The sequence below is a fragment of the Mastigoproctus giganteus genome, chromosome 12 (assembly GCF_048544385.1).
Source record: "Mastigoproctus giganteus isolate SK-2022 chromosome 12, ASM4854438v1, whole genome shotgun sequence".
In the NCBI taxonomy this organism is placed as follows: domain Eukaryota; kingdom Metazoa; phylum Arthropoda; class Arachnida; order Uropygi; family Thelyphonidae; genus Mastigoproctus; species Mastigoproctus giganteus.
This window is the reverse complement of record NC_143586.1, coordinates 152,304,577-152,322,216: the sequence shown is the minus strand read 5'-3', so window position 1 is coordinate 152,322,216 and position 17,640 is coordinate 152,304,577. Positions and strand designations below refer to the sequence as shown.

Below are 17,640 nucleotides of genomic sequence, written 5' to 3'. Positions count from 1 at the left end.
AAGTGCTCAGAGATCGTTAAGACGAAAGCGTTGGCAAACCTTGTCTGCTTCATATAGAATGAAGCTTACGTTTTACTATGTTCATCTTATTTCTCCTGTCTTCAAGAAGAAGAAACATCATTTATTTCTTCGATGATACAGATATCACGAACACGTCCAGAAGGAAACACGTGCACATAAAAAGGAACCCTATTTCATTATCCTCTCTCTGTTATTCTTCTTTCATTTTCGATGTGTTTTATTTTCCGCCTAAGCTGAAAATAGAAAAGTTGGAGAATTACTCCACGTGGTTTCTACTGTGCTGCCATTCTGCTGCGCGTAGTCACCAGCTTGTATTATCATCAATTTTGTAACCATTTCCGAACAAATAACGCAATTTCCAACAATTTCAGATTTTATATTTGAATGACTTGATGCGCTTTTCAGAGGACTTAATATAAAATATATCTAACTTTATATCTCACTTTTTTCTTAACAGTTCACTAATCTTCAAAAGTAAAGTTTCTACTGTACTACCGATAGTACATAAACCAGCGCTTTATGGACTTCATGGCAATTCTCACTCACTGAAGTCTTTGCTTCATTAAACTCTAAAGATATACAGTATATTATCCAAACTTGCAAGAATTTTATGGAAGAGTGCGCGGTACTGTATTGTGGAATAAAACACATTTGTAAATGCAGTAATGCACGTGGGTAGCACAGTGGGTAGAATCGCTGTCCTCCCCACAATCGGGAGGACAGGAGTAGAGCAAGACCAGAGTTCGAGTCCCGTCGATGACATGATGAATTTTTGTGGGCCTTTTTCTGGCTGAGTTATTCGGTCTCGGGCGAAGATAGCATGGTTTTTCCTCCTCAATCAGAAATTCAACCACAGAACACATGAATTTACAGACAGTGTACACAGAGCAATAGTCGCAATAGGCTTTAGTCGCTGATGCCTCTAAACTCTACAACAACACTCTTTGTACAAAACAAACCTTCTTCATTGAGGACCTGGACTAATGTTTTATGTACAAGACTTTGATCCAATGTAATTATTTTACTTAAACATTAATTAAATGTCAAAATAAAACAAAATAACAGGGAATTAAAAATTAGTAAACGTCATACTGAACTTGGGGGAAAATATGAATTAAAACAAACAAAAAATATAGTTGTCTATTTTTCTTATCAAAGAAATGATTATCCAAAAGTTCTCTTAGATAACATTAATGACTTTTTATGTGAATAGTATTCTGAAATCAAGTGCAGAAGTCAGTTCATAAGTTGCCCGATGTTCGTTTACCAGAGAAATTTAACGGAAGGCCTTTCATAAAGAATGATTTATGGAGATTTTTTTAACTTCCTCTCTTTAACCATGTTAAGTAATCATGAGTCGTTTACCGAATTTTAATTACAATAAGCGAAATGTTAGATTTGCTTCGTTTCCAGGTACCTCTATTTCATCGCGTTTAGTTGTAGAAAATCATTTCATTTGTGACACTTAATATCTTTCTTTCGCGTGCAATATTATCATACCATTATACCGGAGCAAAATGAATCAAGCTGTTGAGTGACGAAAGGTTGACTTTAGATTCGAGAAGTACTTGTAATATCCGTTTCTGAATGACGCCTATGAGTTGAATTAAAAAGTTTTATGGATCCTTTCGTGGACGTTTTTCTTGTCTAAATTTGGTAATAATGCATTCCAGTTCTATAAATAGTGTAGTGCATGATATATCTGTTCTATAAATGTAACGTCACAAATATATACGTTAATAATTCTGTAGAAAGTTTTAAATTCGTTATTTGTTCCAAAGCATTAACTCACATAAGTTATCTATAGAAGATAAGGTGATAATGATTGAATTTCAGGAAAAAAAAAACCAACTTACCAAATTCATCTTTTCAGCATAATAAAAATGAATAAAAGAATTATGTATTATTAATTACTGTAAACATTTCAAGTCAATTATATAAAAGGAAAAATAATGCTACAATATCGAAGATGTTTATGGAATGAATTTCACTTGCAATATAAAACTTCCTAGATTATAAGAGATTAAGTTAATAATTAAATTAATAGCATCTAAGCCCAGGTCAGGTTCTATAAATAGTGTAGTGCTTAGATGCCTTTAAAACATTGCTCAAGATCATATTGCGACGTAGAGCAGAATATAGTGGGAGGGGTAGTTCAAATCACCTTACATCGAATTTTTTTATTTTATAGGACAAATTGAAGAACCACCAGGAGACAAAGAAGGTTAGTTTACGTTAGCAGGAGCGTTTCTTGCTAACGTAATTAATGCAAATGAACACTATTGAACAATATATACGAGGGGGTATCAAAAAGTTCGTACCCTTACCTAGAAATAATAGCCCTAGAAAGGTTAATCTTTTACTATGTACCCTCTTCATGCATAGTAACACATTTCTCCCATCTGGGCGTACTGGTACACCCAGAATTCGTCATTTGTCACCAACCAATCTAAAATGTTCTCAACATCCGCATTGCACAAATCCAACAGTTGGCGAGAACATTGCAGTCGACATTGCTTCTGTAAAGGCGTCAGCAATCTTGGAATCCATTGTGCGGAGACCTTAGACATGTGCAGATGGCCACGTAAAATGCTGTGGGCAGACCCATAACTAATTCTCACTGCATTTGCGACGAAATGAATTGTCAGACATCTGTCACTCAGCATCAGATGCTCAACCTTTGCGGCGCCTCCGTAGCCAGGTAGGCAGGAGCAGCAGTGCGTAGCACACGCATCTTGATTAGACTGGGGTTCGAGCCCGTGATCACCAAATACGGAGGATGCGGAAAGGTCAGGGAATGACCACCGCATATCCCCGGAACAATGGCCTTAGTTGCTAATGCTCCTAAAAACCAAATAAACAAACAAACAGCTCAACCTTTGCAACCGTCTCACTGTATGCGGATATTGATGGCCTTCCTTCTCTTGGCTCGTCAAAGACACTTGTACGACCGCACTGGAACTCCCGTTTCCACTTTTTTACACTGTCATAGGATGGACAGTTCTGCCCATATACATCTTTCATTTCTTCGTCAAATTCTTGCCCTGCAAATGCAGGAACTTGATCGCTGCTCGATACACCACTTTGTCAACCATAGCGCCCTTCCTCAGATTCGGGGCTCCACCTGTGGTGTACAATCACCTACGGGAATGAAATTTCACATGTAGTTACTGAATATGTAGATAGCTTATTAAAAAGGGAAACTTCCTACTGATGTTTTATCTGGGCCAGGGTATGAAATTTTTGATACCCACTCGTATATTTTTTATGCAGTAATCTTGCAAACCTTAAAGCCTTCATAGAACATCCCCTTCAAATAATTTTTTGGCGTTTTCTGATTTCCATAATAATTTCTAGTAATTGCTTATTCAGCCCTGTTACAAACCTTTATTCACACTTTTTTTTTTATTTCTTGGACGTACTGCAGTTATTTGGTTTTTTTTTTTTTTTTATTGTATATATTATTACATGCTTATCTCACTTGTAAATCCCTCTAGGAACCCCTGCTGAGGGATGGCCATAACATATTATTTTATTCACTCTTTTTGTTTTGGACAATTTTTTAATGCATGGGGGTATTAAAAAAACTCGCAGAGTACGTGGGATGCTAACTCTTGGGGGCAAAGACGTTTCACGTGAGCGGGTAGCTAATATCAGGGAAGAGAGCCTAAAAAACTTCAAGGGTTGTGTTAGGGTTGTTAAATATACAAGAACATAAATCTTAATTGTTTATACAGTAACGTTAGAAGTGTCGTCAATAAAATGAGCGAATTTGAACTGCTGGTTAAAACAAGTAACGCGGACATAATAGGGCTTACAGAGACGTGGTGCCACCCGGAAATTGGGGATGATGAGTTTCAGTACGGCTTGTATAATGTATTTAGGAAGGATAGAGTAGATAGAAGGGGTGGTGGGGTAGTGCTTCTTATCAGAAGCAGCCTGAGTGCGACGATAGCTTTCCCGGATTCAGACATTTCACATGCTAGAATAGAGTCTGTATGGTGTGAGATAGTTGGAAACAAAGGTATAGTGCGAGTAGGAGTAATCTACAGACCAGGTGATTGTGAAGATTATGACAAAAGCCTCTACATGCAAATGGAATGGGCAAGTAAGCGTCAATGCCTTATTATGGGTGATTTCAATTTGCCTCTAATTGATTGGAGTAAATGGGAAGGAAACTCGACATGGGGAACAAAATTTTTAAATCAACTAGATGACTGTTATTTGTATCAACATGTCAGGGAAAGTACTAGAGAAAAGAATATCCTAGACCTCATCATCACACATGAATCAGATGACATAACAGGGCTGACAGTAGAGGAACCAGTAGCAGGAAGTGATCACGGAGTTCTACGGTGGATGATGACGAGAGAGGTAGCAGAAGTAAAAGGCAAAGGAATGGGTTTTAATTTCAGAAAAGGAAATTACGATGCCTTAAGGTACTACATGGCCTCTATTAACTGGGTAGATATCGCGCTGAGAATGAATACAATTGAACTGTGGTACGCTTTTAAAACATTAATGACAGATGCCTTGAATGCGTATATACCATTAAAAAAATACTCCACGAGAAGGGTTCCAAGTTGGATGAATAGTGAAGTTGTCACATTACTTGAGCAGAAAGGTGGCATGGAAAGGTTACAGAGCAATAAAAAGTACTGAAGCCTATAACAGCTACAAGGTGATGTGTAATAGAGCCACAGAAAAGGTTCGACAGGCAAAGGCAGTTTATGAGAAATCACTAGCAAACAGAGAAAAGAGGGGGGGGGATAAAGAATTCTTCACATATATAAATGCCAAGAAGAGCAGAAACCAGATCGGACCTTTACGGAAGGGAAAGGGGATAGTAATAAATACACCAGCTGCCGTTGCAGATGAACTCAACAGTTATTTTGCATCGATATTTACAAATGAAAAGCCTTTTGTGGCAATGGGAAATTGTGGGAGCGAAGTTAAAAAATATCTAATTAATGATATTGAAATTTCGCAATATTATTTAATGAAAAAACTTTCGAGCCTACAGACCAGTAAGGCTGCTGGAGTTGATGGAACATACCCTGTAATCTTAAGAGAGGCGGCAAGCGAGTGCATTGAACCGTTGAGGCTAATTATGCGAGCATCACTAGACTCATTTGGATCGAATTGAAATTCTCAAGGATACTCAGCATGGTTTTGTAAAGGGAAAATCATGTTTAACAAATCTGGTTCGCTATTTCGAAAGGGTCACTCACGAGCTGGATTTAGGGAATAATTCGACATTGTTTATTTAGATTTCAGCAAAGCTTTTGACTCAGTCCCACATGAGCGGTTGCTTTATAAGCTCGAACAGGTTGGAATCACTGGGAAAATCCTTAGATGGATAGAAGGATGGCTTCAGGGCAGGAGGCAGAGGGTTGTGATAAATGGCTATTCCTCAGATTGGGTTGATGTAAGAAGTGGGGTTCCCCAAGGATCAGTATTAGGACCACTGTTGTTTTTAATTTTCATAAACGACATTGATGAAGGGATAGAGGGCGTGATGTCTAAATTTGCAGATGACGTGAAAATTGGTAGAGTAGTTAATGATCACTGTCAAGTTGAGCTTCTTCAGAGAGACCTAGATAGACTTCAAGAATGGTCAGAAAAATGGCAGCTGTGCTTTAATCCAACAAAGTGTAAGGTATTACACCTGGGAAACAGTAATCCCAAAAAAACTTATTCACTTGGTGGAGTTCAACTAAACCCAGTACTGGAGGAAAGGGACTTGGGTGTTACGATACGGTCAGACATGAAATTCTCTGAGCATTGTAAACAGGTTGCAAGGAAGGCCCATGGTGTCCTATCGATGATCTATCGAACTTTTGCAAGTAGAGATAGGGACGTGATAATCCCATTATATAAGGCCTATGTTAGACCACACTTGGAATACTGTGTTCAAGTATGGAGACCGCACCTAAAGAAAGACATCGAGCTTCTAGAAAGGGTGCAAAGAAGGGTAACTCGCCTGGTGAGATCGGCAAAAGGGAATCCTTATGAAGAAAGACTTCGAATATGTGGGTTGCAGAGTTTGGAAACTAGACACCTTAGAGGTGATTTGATTGAGGTGTTTAAGGCTCTGAGAGGCATCAGTAAAATGAAGGAGGACAAAATTTTCAAGATTATAAATGATGCTAGAACTAGGGGACATAAATTCAATTACGGGGGGAAATGTTTAGATTGGACTGCAGGAAGTTTTATTTTAGCCAGCGAGTTATAAATTACTGGAATAAGTTGCCTTCATGGGTGGTAGAGGCCGACAGTTTGGGGAAATTCAAAGGTCATCTGGATAGTACTTTCGGGTAACGGAAGCGCATAGGATGATAGGTTTAATTTCCTTTTTATTTATATTTTATTTTATTTATATATATATTTTTTATTAATTATTTATTTTATTTATTTATTTATTTTTTGTTTTTATCATTGTTTTATTCGGATTTTTTTTTTTTTTTTGGCTGGTGCAGCATAAGCCATAGGCTTTCTTGCACCGTGCGGCCGTTACTAATACTGACTTAGAAGGTAATATAAAAGTAAGAAGGATGAAAGAAGGAAATAAGAGAATATAGAATTGGAAATAATATCTAATGCCAAAAGTAAAGTTGAATTAATTAAATTTCAATGAATAAGTATAAATTATCGGCTAAATATGTGTTAATATAGAAGGAGGGTTAAGGATATAAGTATAAAGGTCATCTATTGACCTATACTGGTAAATGGCTGGTACTACCTTATGGTCTTAGGGATTGTTTAGTCTGTTATTCCAGTAATAATAATAGTAATAATTATTTTTTTAATTTATATATATTTCAAAATTTGTGTCATTTTAGCTGCAAGTATGGATCCAATGTTTATAATATTCTATATATTCTAAAAAATTTGCTTTGGTCTTATTTCAAAAAACAATTTGGCATATGACAACATTTTTTTCAGCGCTGCTTTCACTGAACCAGGGATCGATCGATCTCTCTCTCTGGCATTTACATTCCCAACTTTCCCAACTACATTACCATCTTTTCTTCACTTTTCTATTTACACTCGCTATTTGCCAAATTTAATTCCCTACCTGTATTTTTTACCTTTGCAAATATATAGTACTAACCTTACATTTTCCACTAAAATTACTACTTCAAAGCCAAAGCCCTCTATTAAGAGATTATATCTACATTTCCAGTGAAACTGATAGAGAAAAAATGACCATTTTTTATCATTTCTCTGCTTCCTTTAGAGTTTTCAAAATTTTACTTCGTTTTACCTTTACTGGTTCCTTTCTCGCACTTTCAGCATAACTTATCATTGATATGGTGGTTCGAAACATTATGTCATAGTAGATCATGATCAATGTAGTCCCTTGAAAATATTAGCCATTATGGGTTATTTTTAAAATTTTGTGTATTGATTTGTCATATTGTTTTAAAACATCCCCATTTTTTTGATCTGGTAAATTATTTCTTTCAGTATACTTCATACTTAAATATTTATTACCCTCGTTGTATATTAATATATATCCGACTATTACTTTATACTTGAGTATTACAATTTAATTATTTCCGTAATTCAATTTTAATATTTTATATTCCATATCCTTTTATTTGTTTCTTCTTTCTTCCTTCTTACTTTTTTGAATGTGAGAGTTGCCTTTTATCCATGGGTGAAATACGTATCGAAATAATTTAAATCGTATTTATTTTTATGATAATATATGAAATGCAAGTATAAATGTCACGCAAATATAATATATTATTTACATGATATTTTTCTTTTGTTTTATGTCTCTTTTCTGTGACATTTTTTTTCTTTGTTTATAATGTTTGTAACATTCACTTCACCATTGTTCTGCTTCATTCTTTTTACCATTAGGTACAAGTTTCAGCATCTCATCTGATTTAACCCTTTTGGTCTAATAGTATCCTCAAGCGATGTACTTAAGTTTCCCATTATCATTCAGTGCGGCCCTATACTGACTCATTTATGTTATCATTCTACATTGTGTTAATTCGTTGGCCATCTTGTGATATGCCTCGTTTGCCACGAATTCCTTCACTGCATCCAACTGTAAGGAACGTCTTATTTATTTTACTCTTCAGTTAACTGTGAGCATCAATTACTTGTAGTTTAGTTTGCAGCGTCTTTTGCTTACAAATTTATCTCAACAAGAGCTGCGTCTTCTGGATGAAACTTTGACCTAAGTGATTCATACTTCCGATGCTATTTATTAACTTTTAAAAGATTATAATATTTAAGATTCCGTTATTTTGTTCAGTGATGAGGTGCTTGATTGCTGCACGTGACTGCATGATGGACAAATTCCCAATAAAAAATGATGTTCCCATAAATTCCAAAGTACCAGTTAGTACAAATGTGCAGTACATCTTTTATTAAATTTGAAATTTTTATGATCCTGCTTTCAATTCTTCCCAATGTCATTGACGATTAAGCAAATAGGAAGCAGATGTTTTGCCTGATCAATTATTTAGTCAAGTTCAAAGTGAAAACTATCCCAAACAGTTTTTGAAGAAGGATTGACGTACAGTGGTTTTTAGTTGGGGAAATGACCAGCCCAGAAGGAAATCTGAAATAAAATAATTCCCTAAACTCGTGCTTGGAAAATTAAGAATTTCAGTGTTGAGGGTGAAAAGATATTCAGCCAGGTGCAAGTTACAGTGGGCGCTGCTTATAGCGATCACTTCGAAATACAACTTAATTGATAACCATAACCGATGAAACAAGAATGGAGCTATTTTAGCACTTTTAATCGAGGCAGAGCGGAAATTTATACATAAAAAGGTGGAAGAGGATAGAAAGAAAACAAAATCAAACAGTATAAAATATTTGACTGTTCACTATTTCTTCGAGAAAGGAAACTGTCATAATGTCTCTGGAAATCCATACAAATCATTAAAATAAAGAATTAGAAAAGGGTTAATTCTCTGCTATAAAACAGTAAAATTAGTAGGAGTACAGAAACAGTACTTTCTTTCAGGGAGTAATCACGAATTGTATGAAACAACAGCAGCAACTAGACATGCAACGTGCAGGACTTCAAGAAAAAATTGTGATATTACTTTATCACTTCCACTATACATGCTTATACAAAAGAGCAACTTACTAGGAAAGAACCCGATTATGTGGACTGCAGAGACTGGCAGCAAGGTACCTTAGAGGGAACCACCTTGAGGTTTATAAGACTCTTAGAAGGGTTAATAAAATGAATGAAGGCGGAAATTTCACGTTTATAAAGAATTCTAGATCTGTGGGCTATAAATTAAAACCACAGGAGAAGAGGATTAGATTACATTGTAGGAAGTTTTCATTTTAGCCAGTGAGAGCTGATTACTGGAACAAGTTTCCTCCTCAGGTAGATGAGGCTGACAGTTTGAAGAAATTCACAGATCAACTGAATAGTTACATAGGTGAGGAGAGAAAAGCATAATTTGTATTTTCTTATCTACTTTTCCTTTAATTTTTTTTGTCCGGTGCATTCGTTTCGAACTCAACTGATAGATTCAACTATCTCCAAATTTGGAAAGTTTGGTACCGGATCCTTGCTCTTGGAATTTTCTAGAACGCATGGTTATATTACAGTCACGATAAAAATCGAAAAATATTGTACTGTTTATAGTATTGTACTGGTAGTTTTTTTCGGAGGAAAGGATTTATTTCGTGTATAATTCATGAAATATTACAGAGTACAATGGTATTCAATTTTATTAGTATTAGTATTAGTAACGGCCGTATGGTGCAAGAAAGCCTATGGCTTATGCTGCACCAGCCAAAAAAAAAAAAAAAAAAAAAAAAAAATCCGAACAAAACAATGATAAAAACAAAAATTAAATAAATAATAATAATTAATAAATAAATAAAAATAATAAAATGAAATTAAAAATTAAATAAAAACGAAATTAATCCTATCATCCTATGCGCTTCCCTTACCCGAAAGTACTATCCAGATGACCTTTGAATTTCCCCAAACTGTCGGCCTCTACCACCCATGAAGGCAACTTATTCCAGTAATTTATAACTCGCTGGCTAAAATAAAACTTCCTGCAGTCCAATCTAAACATTTCCCCGCGTAACTTGAATTTATGTCCCCTAGTTCTAGCATCATTTATAATTTGAAAATTTTGTCCTCATTCATTTTACTGATGCCTCTCAGAGCCTTAAACACCTCAATCAAATCTCCTCTAAGGTGTCTAGTTTCCAAACTCTGCAACCCACATATTCGAAGTCTTTCTTCATACGGACGCCCTTTTGCCGATCTCACCAGGCGAGTTACCCTTCTTTGCACCCTTTCAAGAAGCTCGATGTCTTTCTTTAGGTGCGGTCTCCATACTTGAACACAGTATTCCAAGTGTGGTCTAACATAGGCCTTATATAATGGGATTATCACGTCCCTATCTCTACTTGCAAAAGTTCGATAGATCATCGATAGGACACCATGGGCCTTCCTTGCAACCTGTTTACAATGCTCAGAGAATTTCATGTCTGACCGTATCGTAACACCCAAGTCCTTTTCCTCCAGTACTGGGTTTAGTTGAACTCCACCAAGTGAATAAGTTATTTTGGGATTACTGTTTCCCAGGTGTAATACCTTACACTTTGTTGGATTAAAGCACAGCTGCCATTTTTCTGACCATTCTTGAAGTCTATCTAGGTCTCGCTGAAGAAGCTCAGCTTGACAGTGATCATTAACTACTCTACCAATTTTAACATCATCTGCAAATTTAGACATCACGCCCTCTATCCCTTCATCAATGTCGTTTATGAAAATTAAAAACAACAGTGGTCCTAATACTGATCCTTGGGGAACCCCACTTCTTACATCAACCCAATCTGAGGAATAGCCATTTATCACAACCCTCTGCCTCCTGCCCTGAAGCCATCCTTCTATCCATCTAAGGATTTTTCCAGTGATTCCAACCTGTTCCAGCTTATAAAGCAACCGCTCATGTGGGACTGAGTCAAACGCTTTGCTGAAATCTAAATAAACAATGTCGAAATTATTCCCTAAATCCAGCTCGTGAGTGACCCTTTCGAAATAGCGAACCAGATTTGTTAAACATGATTTTCCCTTTACAAAACCATGCTGAGTATCCTTGAGAATTTCAATTTGATCCAAATGATCCTGAATTCCACCCTTGATCAATGCCTCCATGATTTTCCCTACTACTGAAGTCAGACTGACAGGTCGATAATTTCCCACTTCACTTTTAGAGCCACCCTTATGTATGGGAGATACATTTGCACTTTTCCAATCCAAGGGAATCTCCCCAGAGTCTAGTGATGCTCGCATAACCAGCCTCAGTGGTTCAATGCACTCGCTTGCCGCCTCTCTCAAGATTATAGGGTATATTCCATCAACTCCAGGAGCCTTACTAGTCTGTAGGCTTGAAAGTTTTTTCATTAAATAATCTTGCGAAATTTCAATATCATTAATTACATATTTTTTAACTTCGCTCCCACAATTTCCCATTGCCACAAAAGGCTTTTCATTTGTAAATATCGATGCAAAATAACTGTTGAGTTCATCTGCAACGGCAGCTGATGTATTTATTACTATCCCCTTTCCCTTACGTAAAGGTCCGATCTGGTTTGTCCTGCTCTTCTTGGCATTTATATATGTGAAGAATTCTTTATCTCCCCTCTTTGCTCTGTTTGCTAGTGATTTCTCATAAACTGCCTTTGTCTGTCGAACCTTTTCTGTGGCTCTATTACACATCACCTTGTAGCTGTTATAGGCTTCAGTACTTTTTATTGCTCTGTAACGTTTCCATGCCACCTTTTTCTGCTCAAGTAATGTGGCAACTTCACTATTCATCCAACTTGGAACCCTTCTCATGGAGTATTTTTTTAATGGTATATACGCATTCAAGGCATCTGTGATTAATGTTTTAAAAGCGTACCACAGTTCAATTGTATTCATTCTCTGCGCGATATCTACCCAGTTAACAGAGGCCATGTAGTACCTTAAGGCATCGTAATTTCCTTTTCTGAAATTAAAACCCATTCCTTTGCCTTTTACTTCTGCTACCTCTCTCGTCATCATCCACCGTAGAACTCCGTGATCACTTCCTGCTACTGGTTCCTCTACTGTCAGCCCTGTTATGTCATCTGATTCATGTGTGATGATGAGGTCTAGGATATTCTTTTCTCTAGTACTTTCCCTGACATGTTGATACAAATAACAGTCATCTAGTTGATTTAAAAATTTTGTTCCCCATGTCGAGTTTCCTTCCCATTTACTCCAATCAATTAGAGGCAAATTGAAATCACCCATAATAAGGCATTGAAGCTTACTTGCCCATTCCATTTGCATGTAGAGGCTTTTGTCATAGTCTTCACAATCACCTGGTCTGTAGATTACGCCTACTCGCATTGTACCTTTGTTTCCAACTATCTCACACCATACAGACTCTATACTAGCATGTGAAATGTCTGAATCCGGGAAAGCTATCGTCGCACTCAGGCTGCTTCTGATAAGAAGCACTACCCCACCACCCCTTCTATCTACTCTATCCTTCCTAAATACATTATACAAGCCGTACTGAAACTCATCATCCCCAATTTCCGGGTGGCACCACGTCTCCGTAAGCCCTATTATGTCCGCCTTACTTGTTTTAACCAGCAGTTCAAATTCGCTCATTTTATTGACGACACTTCTAACGTTACTGTATAAACAATTAAGATTTACTGTTCTTGTATATTTAACAACCCTAACACAACCCTTGAAGTTTTTTAGGCTCTCTTCCCTGATATTAGCTACCTGCTCACGTGAAACGTCTTTGCCCCCAGAACATCTAGATAATACGTCCAGTTGGGGTAACAGATAAGAACTCTTAAGGTATGTGCAAGAGTTACATTGACCAATATTATCAGATAAACGCGTGTCAGTATTACCCACATCCCCCCTAACTAGCAGTTTCCCTGAGCCTTTAAGGTATCCTCAATAATACTGGCAAAAACTTTTGCACCACCTTTGTTTAAGTGTATCCCGTCTCTACAAAACAAATTCCTTCTACCTACAAGTGTGGGCCATGCTGATAGAAATTTACCCCCTAAAGCCTTGCAGATTTCTTCAAGTCTTGAGTTAATCCACAAGGTTCTTAACATATAATCCCTCCTATCGTGTCTGGGCAGAATTGCAGACACATAGACATTATGGCCTAGCTCGCGACATTTCCTCAGCATGGTCCTGTATTTTTCCAACAAATCGTCAGATCGTGTACGTTTAATATCGTTTGTCCCCACATGAATAATAATATTTTCTTTACCCCCTTTAAAATCTGACAGTCCCTTTCCAAATTGTACCTTAATGTATATTATGGAAGGGGAAATAATTGTCGCTTTGTCCATATCGAGATTTTTTTGCGCCAATAGATATACATCACATATACAAATTTCACATGATTATCCATAGAATACTATGCACAATACGATATATTATTTTGAAGCATATAGCTAAAAGTTGCCCACAGTCGCGTCACCGAGTTCTCAGTGCTGCGCGTCTTTGATAATACATGATGAGTATATGATGAGAGCCTTGTCGATCAATTCGGCCCTGGAAAGATTGTGCAAGGCTCAAGGGGTAGAATTTTTTTCAGCCTGGACTGTACTTGTTAACAGGAGAGATTGCTTCTACAGGGATGGGATACACTTAAATAGAAAGGGTGCAAGAATATTTGCTGATGCTATCGAGGCAGTGTTAGGTGGGTCGGAAAACTGCTAGCTTGGGGGGATACAAAGACTAATAGTTTAACAGTAACCGCAGGCAGAGGTGAAGGTGATTCTTGCACAACTTCTATTAGAATAAGTAGCGACCTGGAGCGAGGGGTGTTGGGGGTTTCAGGGACGGATGGCAGTCATCCTGGAATAGGTGGGTATATGGGATGTGTTAGGGTAACAAGGAATAGGCATAGGAGCATGTATGCTTGCATGTATACCAATGCTAGAAGTATAGTAAATAAATTTGATGAATTTGAAGTGTTGGTCAAGACATCAAAGGCGGATATTGTTGGGATAGCAGAGACGTGGTGTCACAAAGATATAAGGAATGCAGAACTGGAATTTGGGGAGTACAATGTGTACAGAAAGGATAGACAGGACAGAAAGGGAGGAGGTGTTATGCTGTTAATTAAGAAAAACATAAAATCAAAAGAAGTGCATCCAGTTGATATAGATGGACAGTGCACTGTTGAGTCAGTTTGGTGTGACATAAGCACTGCAAAAGCAAAAATAAGAGTAGGAGTGTGTTATAGGCCTAATGACTCGAATGAGTACAATGAACAATTGTACAAAGAAATAGAGTGGGCCAGTAAATCAGAATGTCTTATAATGGGGGATTTTAACTTCCCAGATATTGACTGGAACTTGTGGGTTGGTCACTCACACACTAGTCAGACTTTTGTGGATTTATTGGATGATTGTTTTCTGCAGCAGCATGTTCGAGAGGCAACCAGAGAAAGTAATACTCTTGATCTGGTTATCAGCAGTGATCATTCGTGTATTAAGAATTTGCAGATAAAGGAACCACTAGGTGGCAGTGATCACAGTGTGCTGAAGTGGGATTTACTCAAAGAGGTAACTACCGTCAGGGGTAAAGGAAAGGGTTTTTGCTTCCGTAAAGGGGAGTACAGTGGTCTCAGACAGTTTTTAAATTCTGTACAGTGGGATCGACTGACGATGTTACAAACAGTAAATTCTAAGTGGGAAGCATTCAAGGAATTAATCGTGGAAGCTACTAGACTTTTCATACCGATGAAGAAATATTGTTCAAGGTTTAGGCCTAAATGGTTATCAAATGAACTAATGAGACTCGTGACAGAGAAGAAACATGCATGGGATGCATATAAATTATCAGGCGACGCAGAAGCCTGTAGCAGATATAAGCTAGTCTGTAATCAGGTCACAAAGGAGGTTCGGCAGGCAAAGGCGGATTACGAGAAATCTTTGGCAAAAGATGCTAAGAAAAACAGCAAGGATTTCTTTACTTATATAAACTTTAAAAGGAAGGGGCTAAATATGATTGGTCCACTTGACATCGATGGTTCGACTGTTGATGATCCTGCTCAGATAGCAAACAAACTGAATGAGTATTTTGCATCTACATTCACACGTGAGGAATTATTACAATTTGAAAATGGAAGAAGGTTATCAAATTGTAGCAGTGTGCTTAATGATTTTGTAATAACTGAGAGCAAAGTGGAGGAGAAATTGTTGAAGTTAAACATAAGAAAGGCACCTGGGGCGGATGGGATCTATCCAGTTATATTAAAGGAGGCGGCAAAGCAACTAAGCAAACCCTTAGCCATAATTATGAGAGCATCCTTGGATTCAGGGGAGGTTCCCACGGACTGGAGATGTGCAAATGTATCCCCAATTCACAAAGGAGGTTCGAAGGGTGACACGAATAATTACAGACCAGTTAGTTTAACTTCTGTTCCGGGTAAAATAATGGAGTCACTGGTTAAAGATGCAGTGCAGGATCATCTAGACAAGACTGCAGCAATAATTCAGACACAGCATGGGTTTGTTAAGGGAAAGTCTTGTCTGATAAATTTGATTGGTTATTATGATGTGGTCACAAAGGAACTGGATGCAAAAAATAATTTTGATATCATATACTTGGATTTCAGGAAAGCTTTTGACACTGTTGCGCATGGAAGACTACTGTACAAATTGGAGCAGAATGGTATTAAGGGTAAGTTGCTACAATGGATAAAAGGATGGTTAAGTGGGAGAAGACAGAGGGTGGTAATCAATGGGTGCTGCTCTTCGTGGACTAATGTTATTAGTGGAGTCCCACAGGGTTCGGTGTTGGGTCCACTGTTGTTTTGTATATTTATCAATGATATTGATGAAGGTATATCAGGCTTAATGTCGAAGTTTGCAGATGACACGAAGGTTGGCAGGGTTGTTAATGACAGTAATGGCAGTGTGCTACTGCAACAGGATCTAGATAATTTGGGCAGATGGGCTAAGAAGTGGCAACTGAAGTTTAACCTTGACAAATGCAAAGTACTGCATATGGGTAGAAGTAACCCCAGAGAAACGTACCAACTGTGTGGTACTACACTTAAGGTGGTAGAAAATGAAAAAGACCTGGGAGTAATTGTGCAGTCAGATATGAAGTTTTCTGAGCAATGTAGACAGGCTGCTAGGGCAGGTCATGGGGTTTTGTCAATGATATATAGGAATTTTGCTAGCAGGGAAAAGGAGGTGATTGTCCCTCTGTATAAGGCAATGGTCAGGCCACGCCTTGAGTACTGCGTACAGGTCTGGAGGCCTCATTTTAGGAAGGATGTAGATTTGCTTGAGCGTGTACAGAGAAGAGCAACACGATTGGTGAGGGGAATGAAGGGATCCTCTTACCAAGAGAGGCTTAAGTTCTGCAAATTGCAGTGGCTGGAGACTAGGCACCTGCGCGGTGATCTGATTGAGGTCTATAAGGCCTTGAATGGGTTGAGCACGCTGAATTCTGATGGGATCCTCCCACTTGTTCAGAATACGAACCTACGGGGACATAAGTTCAAATTAAGAAAGGATAGATGTAGAATAGATGTGCGGAAATTTGCCTTTAGCCAGCGGGTGGTTAATTGCTGGAACAAACTTCCATCTGTCGTTGTGGAAGTTGATAGGTTAAATAAATTTAAGGAGGAACTGGACAGGCAATTGGAGGGTATGGTGTGATTTTTTTTTTTTTTTTTTTTGGCTGATGCTGCATAAGCTCCTACACTTGCTTTCTTGCATCAAGTGCCACTACTACTACTACTACATTTTCCACCAATTGATGATAACATGTAGTCGTTTTGAACGGCTTTGTACTCTTTATTTTATTATTATTACTGTATTTTTTTGATGAAAGCTGTGGTGTATTGTTTATAAATGAACAACCTAAAAGTTCTAAAAACATTTAGTGTAATACGTATGTCATATGTAAATCGTGAAATCTAGAAACTACAGTAATCCATCACTAATCCAGTGCGTCGCTAGTCGTGTTCATGAATGGTAGTTAGACAATTCCAAATACGTTCTCGATATCGTTGGAGCAGCGCTGCAAAAACCTTTGCTGACTTCAAGTGGAGGGAGTAGGGTTCCTTCTGAAGTAGATTTTTTCAGCCCGCACAACATGCAATTCGATCAGTGACTACACGCACACACTTGTACAGACACACCGAAGCGCAGTACGGACTTCGATTCTGATGGGTCATAATGCCACAACAGCAGTAACCGAGAACGAAATTTGCAGATTCTCGGGTGGTTTAGCCTGCCTGATTTTGGAGGTTCAGTCCATATTTAAAAGCCTATATTTAGTTCACTCTGTATTTAGTAATTATTTTAAGAGCTTTTAAATCAAAATTGCTTAGTATGTGTCTAAATTATACTTACCGCTCTTTTCCATTCATCAAAATAAGTTTTATAGTGTGGAATATTGGAGTGATAAAATGGGACTTCTTCGATATTCTTTGGACTTCCTAGAATTACAATAATTTCGGTTGTTAGTAGGATTATGAAGATTTATTAAAATATTTTAGTAAGAAAAGATGGAAAGTAAAACTACGGGGATCATTCCTAAAATAATGATTTCATTTTTTATTTAATTTTATTTTT

The 17,640-nt window shown here is 37.5% G+C and overlaps 1 protein-coding gene across 1 annotated transcript in view; it reads right to left on the bottom strand.

Moving 5' to 3' along the window:
• LOC150077519 (uncharacterized) overlaps window positions 1-17,640 on the bottom strand; it is a 139,483-nt gene that overhangs the window by 63,945 nt on the left and 57,898 nt on the right. The window contains exon 2 of the mRNA XM_090386563.1: window positions 17,419-17,504. Coding sequence (XP_090242689.1) covers window positions 17,419-17,504 — 86 coding nt within the window. The remainder of the gene's footprint in view (window positions 1-17,418; window positions 17,505-17,640) is intronic.